The following is a 12,163-nucleotide window of genomic DNA, read 5'->3' on the forward strand; positions in this document are numbered from 1 at the left end:
TCCTGCCACAGGCTAAACTCAACAAGCTGCAGTCTGAGAAGCTTTAAAAGCCAGTTAGCCATCAGTAGCTATGCAGTTAGCATGTCAGTGGAAGAGCCTTGCTTTTCTTTCCAATGACAAGTCTGCACATAAAATACACACATCATTGTTGTTTTTGATTCAACACTCATGTCTCACTCAGTATGTTTATATACACGTGAAAAAAAAAAAGAAATGACTGCTTTAATCTGATTCTAACTGGACAACTTAAGCGCGTGTAAACACGTTACTCCAACTAACATCGGAGTCCTCCTTATCCAACTAAGGCACCCAGATAATGCAATTGGAAATCAATTTTGACCGGCACGTATACGCTTTAATTGGAGTTCAAGTAGCCCACGCGTGTGCTGCGCTGGCGTATGATCCCAGAACAAAAATATCCAAGAAAACCAGTAGCAAAAGAAGAAGTTTAACAGAGCCGGTAGAAGAACCACCTGATCAGCAACATGCCAAAAGCTCCCAGAAACGTTTCATTTTGAAAAGAAGACAAGACGGAGCTCATGCTAAATTGGCCAGTCTGCCACATGAACAACTCCGGGTGTTTATCATATGACGCAATAGGTCAACAGGAAAGGGGGCTGTATTAACACTGAATGCACTAACTGTTGCCTCCGTAGATTCGCATCCCACCTGTTGCTACCAGTACGTCCTCAGTAGCTTGAAGGCTGGTGAGATGTACTTTCAGTATGAGAAACCAGCACACTCCCTCTAATGCTTTGAAGCATCTTAATTTAAAACAGATACAACATTTCATTTTCATATATGTTTTTTCTACTCTGCTTGGGCTTCAGGTTGTGAGAGAAAACACACATTTGTTGTCCATACCAGATATCAAGATATGACGAAGTAAAAGCAGCGGTAAAAGGGGACTACTGTCACCCAAAAAATCATTTTATGCAACAGCTTTCCAAGCTCCTCAGACTGCGGCTCGTTGTGCTTATTTTCTGGTAGATATAAATAAATGGTTCATACAGTCGAACAGATCGAATAGATCCTGCCTTTTCCAAACAGTTTCCGATGACATCTCAGACAGTCCTGCATAACAAACCATCTGATGTGTCATGATGTAATTTGATGGTAAGTTTAGTGTTCATCCCACTCCGTATAACTTCAGATGAGGATGTCAGAGAAAACACACATTTGTGGTCCATACTTAGTGCAACTGGGTCTAATTCAGCAACATGTGAGTGTGAACGTGAAGTAGTTCTGGGGGGATAGGTCCATCATTACAGATTTCATGCTAGTGTAGTTAAAATAAAAGGAGCCTGCATCTGTGTGTCCCAGCAAGCAACAACGTTTTTTTTTCCCCCTCCTCCCTCTTTCCTCCCCCCTTTTTGGCAGAACAGAACCGAATTACTGGGCATCCGCCTTGTTATCACAGAATTGGACATTGCATAATGTGCTTTGCAGCTGTAAAGGATGCTGGAGCGGGATTCACCAACTTTTCCCCCGTATTAACCCATCCCTGGCTGCTTCACATGTCAGTTGCTCAAACGCATCAGTGTAAAGAATAATCAGACTCAGAACGTTATTGTGTTACAAAATATATTACGTTTCTGTATGTTTACTTTCGTTTCCGTGTTTCAGTCATTCCCATAATTGTTTTTGTTTTGAATGTCAACTTACAAGATAATGAACTTTAACGTATTATATCGCTTTATCATCTTTATTTTTTTGTCCGTTTCTGAGGTGAGGTCATCCTTGGCTAATATTAGATTACGTTCGGGGCTAATGTTTGTTCATATTTTTTTTAGTAATAACTCAAAGTCAACACGACACTGAGATTAGTGGCGGATCTGTTGGGCTAAAACAGCTGGCATGGTCTGGGCGCTTCGCTCCAACAACACACAAGGAAAACATTGCCATGTTAGTAAAGCAACTTCTAATTGTGAACGTGTTTCACTGTCTTCATGAGGAGTGTGTTGTTCAAATCAGGACAACTAAGAGACGACGCTAATACTTTAACTTGGTCCCTACATAACCTGTTCTGTAGCATTACATTCACATTGACAAATTCAATTATTCGAAGGGAGCAGCTATTGTAGGCAAAGTGACAACTTTTGTCGTTCCTATCCGTGAAAAATACCAATAAAATAAAATAAAAAAAAACGTACCTCTGACACACAGTAACGACATGACAAAGCGCTTCCAGCCTCAAAGCCCGTAGTTTCACAGAGTTTGAAGAGCAGGCTCTCAGCGGAGATTTACTATGCGGGGTGACATTATAACTTCCGCTAAATCACTTTTCTAATCGCTGATAAAACTGCGTCGCGGTGTCTACAGGTGGTTTTCTCATGCTGGGCAGAGAGCAGCAGCCCCCCGCCACGGCCACGCCATTATTAAAACTCCCATCACAGGTTTCTCAGCCTGACGGATAGCCCGGGGGAGGAGGGACAGGAGGGAGGAGAGGAGGGAGGAGAGGAGGGAGGGCGGGGCCGCAGCGCCTGTCACTGGCGTCCGACGCGACCAATGAGAAGCCACTACTACACCGGAGGGCGGAGCCTCTTTGAGAAATCTGACCACTCGCCGTGAGTGGACAAGTCGGAGGGAGATACAGGTGACGCACACAAATCATAAACGAACACCGGGAACGCGGGTGTCAAACGCACGGCCCGCGGGCCGAAAGCGGCCCTCCAGTGGCTCAAATCTGGTCTCGCAGGAAAGTGGGAAAACTACATAGAAGACTGCAATTTTTCAATGAAAATAACTGCTAGCCCCAAGTTGTCCATGTTTTAGTCAAAGAAGTGGACAGAACTTAACACGGAGACCCGGGACTAAAGAGCAGGCAGCAATAAACCTAAACAGCACTCGATTTTCATAAGAAATTTCATTTTTTAAGGATAGTTTATTAAATATAAACATTATTCTAAAACTAATGGGGAAAATGGAGATGTCGTTAATAAGTTATTATGCTATTGAGTTACTGATCTGGCCCACTTCAGATCAAATTGGAACTTAAATGAGTTTGACACTTTTTATGATATAGACATAGAATGACATAGACTATATACATAATATTTTTCAGTTATTTCTTATAATTTATCGATGTTATATTCATCGTGGTTTTAATCTGTTATATTCCGTTATAGATATAGATATACATATATCAGAGCTGTCATCCCGTGAACAACATTCAAAATGTCTGGCATTCAAGTAAGGACGTCAGTTAGTTCAGAAAATCAGTAAATCAGAGAGAAAACAAAACGAACAGCTCCACCTCGTGGACTTTATTGGTCATTACACTGGTTAAATAGGATTCAGAAGCGTTTACTATTTTAGTTGCTATTAATGCACTGCTTAGACCACTTTAGATCACGACTTATTATATTAAAATAGTGTTTATTATAACACAAAACACAAAATTTAGAACAGTATATATTAAGCCTACAATAGCACACTGCTCTCTGTTCACATATGACATATGCGTATTTCTTCTAAAATAATTTAAATTCAGTGCATGTATTGGTTGCTTCACAGTGTGGCTTTATTTCAACTTAAGTGCATATTTATACCATGGTCTTTGCAACACATCTTTTTCCACAAATTCAAAAAAGAATAAATAAAATATTAAATAAATAAAAAGTGCAGTCTCGAATGACATCTTCCTCTGCAAGGAAACTGCAACAAGCTTAACGTAGCTTAACACTGTAACATTTAACAAATACACTTCAGAATGTCCTTTTCTGCAATATAAAATGTAAAACAAATTAGTGTTCACAGGTATCGAAACAGAATTTGTCGTTGAAAACAGGATCGTTGGCATTGAAAAAAAATGGCATAAAATATCAGTAGCCTAAATGAATAAATGTGTCCGTATCGTGTAAATCTGGCTGTGATCATATTAAAGCCCTGAAATATCTGGCTAACAACCAAAACTTGCTCTTGAAATGTACAGTACATACTTTAATATACCTACATTAGGTACAGAGAGAGAGAGATAGCAAGCTTTGCTAACGAGATTCGCTACTGATTACCTTTCTTAAATTTTTCTCAGCGATAAAAAAAATAAATAAATAAATAAACTGCTCCCAGTCGTCTCAGTTGTGACAGCAACAAATAATAAAAAATATTACAAAAGAATCAAACTACTTCGTGCGTGTGAAACACATTTAGTATCGAAAGAGATTTTAATAAAATAAAAGTTGAGCAAAACTCCAACATGCAGCTCGTCGATTCTGAGTTTCCAGTGCTCCAGACAGAGCAGACTCAACCCCTCATGCAACATGAGCAGAAGAGCAACCAGCGTGGCCAGAAGAGGGGATTCAAACAACACAAGATGGCAACGCAAAGGATCAGCTTTGGTTTAATTCTGCCAAAGACATTGGCTACGAAACCAGAACTGTCCCCCACTGCTCCCGAGATACCTGGCGAATTACCTGCCACAGACCCTGAAGTAGCTCAAATACTTGGCACAGCTTCAGAAGTGTCTGCCACAGGTTCCGATGTTACAGCAACTGAAGTACCTGCCACAGACCCTGAAGTACCTGCCACGACTCTCAAACTTCCTGGTACGGCTCCAGACATTCCTGGGGCAGCTCCTGAAGTATGTGAGCCAGCTACCGAAGACCCTGTCGCATCTCCAAAGGTACCTGATGCATCTCCAGAGGTGCCTGCCGCATCTCCAGAGGTACCTGATGCATCTCCAAAGGTACCTGATGCATCTCCAGAGGTACCTGCCACATCTCCAGAGGTACTCGCCACACCTCCAGAGGTGCCTCCCGCATCTCCAGAGGTACCTGCCACATCTCCAGAGGTACTCGCCACACCTCCAGAGGTGCGTGCTGCATCTACAGAGGTACTTGCCACATTTGGTTTGTGCTACAGCCCCAGAGTTACCTGTTGTATCTCTAGAGTTGCCTATTGTATCTCCAGAGGTGCCTATAGCATCTTCTGAAGCACATTCTTCAGAACCCCCTGCACAACCCGAGACTGAACGACAGTCTTCCACACGACCATATCTGATGGATGTGAGACCTCACCCGCAACATTTCATGCAGCCACATCATGCGATCATGACACCTGCGTTCAACAGCTTGAACAAGCAGTCAAAACAGAGAAAGAAAAAAAGATGGCAGTCCAGAGCTGTCTACAACAAGAGGTGGAGGAAACCACCAGAACTAAAGCAGCACTGGCCACTCTGCAAAAACAGATGGAAGATCAACAACGCCAGTGGGAGGAGGAAAGGCTCAATTATGTGGCCAAGAACCTGGTGACACACTCAAACATCTGGAGCCGCAAGCTGAGGAGGCGCCGACAAAAAGAAAAAAGAAATCTCTGAAGAAGCGATTCCTCAGTGTCTTTAAGAGAACTTCAAGGAACTGACCTCTGACCTCTACCACACATACAATCCACTATAACCCTCCTCCTCTAGCCTCTCTCACTGTAAATCATTGTTTCTTGTTTTGTCTTGTCTTTTGTTTGTCCTGTTTCGTTTAAAGGGCAGCAAGGCGATATAATGACTGACATTGTGTCGAAGGACATACATGTCATTCTGAAAACCCCTTACCCCAAACCCCCATTTCTTGTTTTTTGGTTTTGTCATTTTGTGTTTGTCTTGTGTTGCTGAGTGTGAATGTGAGTGTGCATGGTTGTCTGTCCAGAGAGGGTAAACTATGTTTTTATCCAGTATCTCTCTGTGTGGCACTGTGATGGACTAGCAGCCTGTCCTTACGGTATTGGTCAAAATAACCTTTGTCCATTGCCTGCTGGGAGAAGCTGCAGACATCAACAGAACCTCTAGCCATCTACAGACAATGAATGAATGAGTGAATGAATGTTTTTGTCAAAAGCATAACAAAGAAAAAAAAAGAAAAAAATTATAATGTTTACATGTATTTTTAATTATTACGTTCTGAGTTGTGAATATTCAAAATATCATGACAGAATCAAAGTTGGAAAAAAAAGAAACTGAAGCCATTTCCATGCATTTATGCGGGTTGTCAATCATAGTTTATTACGAAATATGTCTTTTTTTTCCAAATTAGTAATCAATAATGTATATTTAACATATTCATGGGTACATAAAGGTTATTGGTACAATCTCTGCCTCACAGTGATTCTTTAAGTCTCTGAAATCACGTGTCTGAATTACAAATAGTAGCAACAGAAACACTCTTGTGAACATTTCTGTTAACTTGTCTGAAAGGAGACAAAATAACACACAAAATTAAAATTAACTTGACACATTTAACATTGTTCCTGTGGTTAAAACAGAAACATCATGTGTATAAACATGTAAACACAGAGACACTAAACATAGAAATTTTTATTCATATTCACATCATATTTTTTCAGCTAAAAAATGAAACCAGACTATTTTTGCCAGACTAGATGGTGGAAATATAACTTTATTTGCCAAATGCTGCTGACTCATAAAGTAGTAATAGTCGTTGGAGCAAAGCGGAACCATAACCGTACGCTTTTTGTTGCCCGCTCTGGCGGACTTTTCTAGCGTTGCACCAATGATGTAACTTTCATTTCCTCATCAGCAAGGGTCATGCACATGAGTTCCGAGTTTGTATAGAGTCTATCCCACGAAGCTCATTCTTCTTAATACATCCACTTTATAGTGTTTCAATAATGCTGCGGACGCTGTGTCGGGCCGGCGGGGCCATTTTGCAGGTAATTTAAAGTGCTCCGTTGTCATTTCCGGGTTATTATTGTGGACAAACCTGCCACAGTTTGCTGAAGTGGGTGTCATTCAGAGAGCATCCGTGTGTTAATAATCCACGAAATGTCACTCATCGTCCTAACGGGAGTATCATTGAGTTAACAAAGGGGGAACTTTGTATTTATTTTATTTATTTATTTTATCTCAAAACTTACTGACATGCTGATTTATTTTTCAAGGTAGAAAATACTGTAATTAAGTGTTATTGTTACTTATTAGAGATGCATATTCATTTCAACGTTATATCACAACAAAGAGAATTATATTTAACAATTAAAGACAAAGCTAACGCAAAAAAAGAACGTGTAAGTCCTATAGAATGTGCGGTAGGGAACAACACTTAGTTGGTGTTCTGAACGACTATCCTGATGTATATCATGTGATTATTTTCAGGGTTAGTTTTATTTATACCCCAGAGCAGTGTTTACTTATTAAAATCTTTTAAAGTTTTATGAATACTTAACAAACGAGTCATATTTAAAACTGCAGCAGATTGTTTTTTAAATTTCCAGCAACTGAAATGATATTGTTGAGTGGAACTGACAAATATAGGTACATTTTAGCATTTTAGCTTAGCAAAAGGTTGGCCTCTGCACGGTTTGAACTGAATCAGTATCATTTCTGAATCAGTAAAAAATAAGCAGTTGACTTGATTTTGTTTTATGTTCAACATCTGTACTGAATTTGGAACTACGTATAAATGTCAACATAAGACAAAGACAAACAGAAAGGGGACAATGTAAGGGTACACAACTTAAAACGCAAGAATTGAACTAATGAGTAACACTGAACTTAGAAAACCAAGAAGAAATTAAGCTGTAAGTGATAGGAGCAGTAAAAAGTCAATTGATTTAATTTAAAATGAAAGTAATCATTGGCTACAGTCCTTATTTCCTTAATCATTCACACCACATGTCACATAATCTTCATAGCCACCACTTTTAATAGTATGCCTTCGCAGGAGTTTCTGTACCAGCTTGCACCTGTTTACTGATCAAACTGTTTCGCTGTAATCGTGTGTCCGCAGCAAACCCAGCGGACTGCGCCGAAGTTGTGGGTCACACCGGCCCAGCAGCGGTGGGCTTCTAGCCTGCCCATGAACACGGTGGTCCTGTTCGTGCCCCAACAGGAAGCCTGGGTGGTGGAGAGGATGGGTCGCTTCCACCGGATCTTAGAGCCGGTATCATCTCAAGTTTCTGTTTGATACTAAAGAAAAGCCAGAAAAAGAAATAATAATTTTAAAAAAGGAAAACAAAAGTAAAATACTTAGCTGAGTTGCGACTTTTTTACTGGGATCAGTTGCATTAGTAGTCACTAACGCGTTTCTCTTTTACCGCTTTTAGGGTTTAAACTTCCTCATCCCCCTACTTGACAGAATTCGCTATGTGCAAAGCCTCAAAGAAATAGTGATTGATGTCCCAGAGCAGTCTGCTGTATCTCTAGGTAAGAAACTTTTTTTTTGAGTATGAAGGTATTTGGAAGGAATCTGACATTTTCCTGATTAATATAGAGATCAGCCTGAGTGATGTAATTCTAAAAAAGTTGTGGCCTAATCTCTGGAGGTTCTTTTACTTTCCTTGTTTTCACAGACAATGTGACACTACAGATTGATGGTGTGCTTTACCTCAGGATCCTGGACCCGTTTAAGGTATGCAGACAATGATTAGAACAGCTTAAAAATCTCGTGCTCCGTTTAAGACCTCTCGTATTGCTTTGGTTATTTCCTAGGCCAGCTACGGCGTTGAGGATCCAGAGTATGCAGTCACGCAGCTGGCACAGACCACCATGCGTTCAGAGCTAGGCAAACTCACACTGGACAAAGTGTTCCGGGTAAAGACAGCCCGCTGTTTAATCTCCCCCTTTTTTTTCCCTGTGTTCATGAAACGAAACGTTGTATTTATGAATGCATTTGTCTCCAAGGAAAGGGAGTCGCTCAATTCCAACATCGTCCACTCCATCAACCAAGCCTCGGACGAGTGGGGGATCCGCTGCCTCCGCTACGAAATCAAGGATATACACGTTCCACCCCGCGTCAAAGAATCCATGCAGATGCAGGTAAGAAGAACACGAGGAGTTTGTAAAAGGAGATGAAGGAAATTCAACAGGGGGTGCTTGAGTTTTTTTTTTTTAAATATAGTTTAGATTTCAGTTGCTTGTGGGGTGAGTTTGACTGCAACTCGATCGTTTGGAAAGGAAGGTCACAGCACATTTACATTAAGAGTTTTCCTGTATGGCCAATGCTTCCAGGCAGTGCAAACAAATCTAACAAGAAAACTATTTCTTCCCTACGTGACGACTACAGATGCCCCAGAAGGGAACAGAAAAAGTTTTCAATTTTAAATTCACTGTAATCGGGTCCATGAAAAGGATGCAGATAAGTGGTGCTGATACTTTATATACACTACGAGTGTGAACAGCCAGGACACTGCTCGTGCCTGAATTGTCCTATAAGCGTGCCTCCTCCTCGTCCTCCTCCTACCTGGAGGAACCTTTAAACACATTTGATTCACTCCATGTAGGTGGAAGCTGAGCGTAAAAAGAGAGCCACCGTGCTGGAGTCTGAAGGGATGAGGGAAGCGGCCATCAACGTCGCAGAGGGTCGTAAGCAAGCCCAGATTCTGGCCTCGGAGGGAGAAAAAGCGGAGCAGATCAATCAAGCGGCCGGTGGGTTGCATTTTCATTTCTGTGTTATTTAGACAGCTATGGCTTTCTCAAATATCTGTCTTTCTTGGTGACGTTTTAAGTTGTGGCTCGTTACTACTGATTGTATAATCATATTGATTCTGTGTCTGTCTGCAGGTGAGGCACAGGCAGTCATAGCCAAAGCCGAGGCAAAAGCCAAGGCCATCCGTATGCTGTCAGAGGCTCTGACCGAGCAGGTAAGTGAGCTCTATTTTTAATGGGCTAAACATAATTATCAGAGAAATCTTTTTTGGTTAATTGTAATTTATTTTTTTCTGTGTGTCTCTGCTCTGAACAGAATGGAAATGCAGCAGCGTCTCTAAGTGTGGCCGAACAGTACGTGTCTGCTTTCTCCAACCTCGCCAAAGAGTCCAACACCATCCTTCTGCCCTCCAATACTGGTGACATTAGCGGAATGGTGTCACAGGTATGTATATAACACATTGGCTGTATAAATATGGACGGTGGAAAGGATCCTCAAAAATGAAGCCAAAGCAAGTAGAGCTCCCCCTGGTGTCTGGCTGCAGTATAGGTCATAAGCTCAACCCCCTCCATGTTAGTGGATGGGACTTGGTCTGAACTAAAACACTAGAGGCAAACATGCGCTGAAAAAATATGTGTATGATCTGTGCATGTATGATCTGATCAATCAACATGGTTATTAGGTGCAAATATTTTCCAAATTAAAGGTTCCTGCCACCACTTTCATTTGACTAGTCAGTTTTTATGGAGGTGGTTACATGAGACATTTTTATTCTGGTTAAGCTGTTATTATGAGTATTAGTGGAATACTAGTGTCCACGCAAATGCAGCAAGTAATAACAATATTCCACGTTCAACTATTGCATCTGGCAATACTAAGATGCCCCAATATATAGCCTATGCATCCTGTTACAGTTTACTAATGTTTCATAGTGACCTACGTTTATTTTCCGTCATCTTTATTCCCGACATTAACCCTTGTCATCTCGTTTTTCCTGCCGCCCAGGCTATGACCATTTACAGCACGCTGGCAAAGACGAGCCCGAGTAAACCACTGCAGGGGTCCGAGGAGAAGATCGAGGAGCTCATGAACCAGTCGGCATCATCTCAAGAGGAGAGGACTCAGTGAATGAACTATAAATATTAAATGACAGAGAAACAGGAGAAACCATTTGTCGTTATGTTATTGGGATTTCAAGGCATCTCTTTGTGACAGAAGATCGCGAACCCTCTACTGACAAGACAGAAGGAAAAGCCTCCAGCTTTATAAACTCTTGATGTCTTGGCCTGGAGCCCTGGAGGAAAATAATCTTTTGTAAGAGGACTTGTAATCTCTTCCCACAGTTTTCTATTTTCAGTTTTTGTCTAATTGGGAAATTAACACCAGCCTCCAGTCAAATCTACTCAAACCAGTGACTGGCAGGCTGAAAAAAGTTGTCCTTAGCAGTTTATTTTTTACATTGTACCGGATGAGATATGTATTGTTGCATAAACGACTTGAACATACTACCTTAAGTTTAAGTGAAACATACAATTGTGTTAAGTGTGTTCATTTTCTTTCTTTTTTTGTAACCTATTTTCTGAAGTAGGCCCAAATAGCTACACTTAGTTTGTGTGGGATTGTTAATATTTAGGTGGCAATCATAGACAGCTGAGATGAGACACCTGGTTTGCTGTAATCAGGGACAGTTCTTTCACTACCTTCAGTCTCATTGGAACAAGACACTTAATGCCGTCTAGCTGAATGCACCTAAATGGTGGGAAGTTGTCAAAAGTAGTAGTTGATTCACAATTCTCAGCCTATGTTATGTTAAAACATAATCTCCCAAGCTCCTCTAGCAGCTAAAAAGAGGTACAAAGTCAACTCAGCCATTCATGTTCTTTCGTTGTAGTCACCTCTTGTGTATCATTAGAAATATTTATTAAATGTATTAATTCTCTGCAAAAATGGCAAGTTTTTAATTTCATATGTTTACTCATTTTTCACAACATGAAATTGGTATATCTGACCAAATTCATGCAATTTTTATGGTGACAAGTTAAAGAGCACTTCATTCAATCATTTTCCGTACCCACTTATCTTCTGGTGGACCATGGGAGTGGGGTGAATGTTGAAAGTTTGTTAAACATACATCATGATTTGAACATTTCCATATTTTGAGTGGATACTTGTGTGCAGACATGTGTCTCAAATGACCATGAAATAAATTCAAATGTTGGTTGCAAATGTGTAAATCATTTACATGATATGGTTAAAGAAATTATTTTCTCAATTTTCTTCACTGAAAATTAGGAATCATGAGAAATAAGAGAGAAACTGTATATAACAAAAAAAGAAGAAGAAAGAGATAAGCTACATAATATCAGAGCTCAAAACAAAAAACCTTGTAATAGAGTTCTCGGAACAAAAAAAATAACAAAACATAAGGAGAACAAAAAAGTACATGTTCAATATTAACAAGGTAAGGTATAAGATAAGTTCTTTACTGATCCCCATTGGGGAAATTCAAGTGTTACACAACAGTGACCAGAAAGAAATTAAAGAATTAAAGAAATTAAATAGGACAACAGCATTAAACAGGACAGCAGGCAACAAAAAGTACAGTACAAAAAGTACATTACACAAAGTACAGCAGTTGTGAACAAAGTGAAGGTGTAAGTATGCTACATATGGGCTATATGTACATATGGGTATTTAAGGTATTGCATATACTAATCAACTGCGTAGCTTTTTGATTTAGTATTCTAATTTCATTTTTTAATTGATAGATATCGGGTTTTCTTTTAGAC

At 40.2% G+C, this 12,163-nt stretch overlaps 2 protein-coding genes across 10 annotated transcripts in view; one reads left to right on the plus strand and one right to left on the minus strand.

Moving 5' to 3' along the window:
- LOC124996643 (protein unc-13 homolog B-like) overlaps positions 1-2,397 on the minus strand; it is a 68,601-nt gene extending 66,204 nt beyond the window's left edge. For 7 of the 9 annotated variants that reach the window (XM_047569870.1, XM_047569872.1, XM_047569868.1 and 4 more), the window contains exon 1: positions 2,154-2,397. In XM_047569870.1, coding sequence (XP_047425826.1) covers positions 2,154-2,175 — 22 coding nt within the window. In that variant the 5' untranslated portion in view covers positions 2,176-2,397. The remainder of the gene's footprint in view (positions 1-2,153) is intronic. The other 2 variants (XM_047569871.1, XM_047569869.1) reach the window with 1 other exon arrangement.
- A 4,093-nt stretch (positions 2,398-6,490) lies between these two features.
- Positions 6,491-11,600, plus strand: stoml2 (stomatin (EPB72)-like 2). The gene is made up of 10 exons (XM_047569849.1): positions 6,491-6,660; positions 7,737-7,889; positions 8,053-8,152; positions 8,299-8,357; positions 8,438-8,539; positions 8,630-8,764; positions 9,229-9,373; positions 9,509-9,588; positions 9,690-9,818; positions 10,380-11,600. Exons 1-10 carry the CDS (start codon positions 6,619-6,621, stop codon positions 10,500-10,502), a joined length of 1,068 nt encoding a protein of 355 aa, XP_047425805.1. The 5' UTR covers positions 6,491-6,618; the 3' UTR covers positions 10,503-11,600.
- The last annotated feature ends 563 nt before the right edge of the window (positions 11,601-12,163 follow it).

The sequence above is a fragment of the Mugil cephalus genome, chromosome 19, assembly GCF_022458985.1.
Source record: "Mugil cephalus isolate CIBA_MC_2020 chromosome 19, CIBA_Mcephalus_1.1, whole genome shotgun sequence".
Taxonomy (NCBI): Eukaryota; Metazoa; Chordata; class Actinopteri; order Mugiliformes; family Mugilidae; genus Mugil; species Mugil cephalus.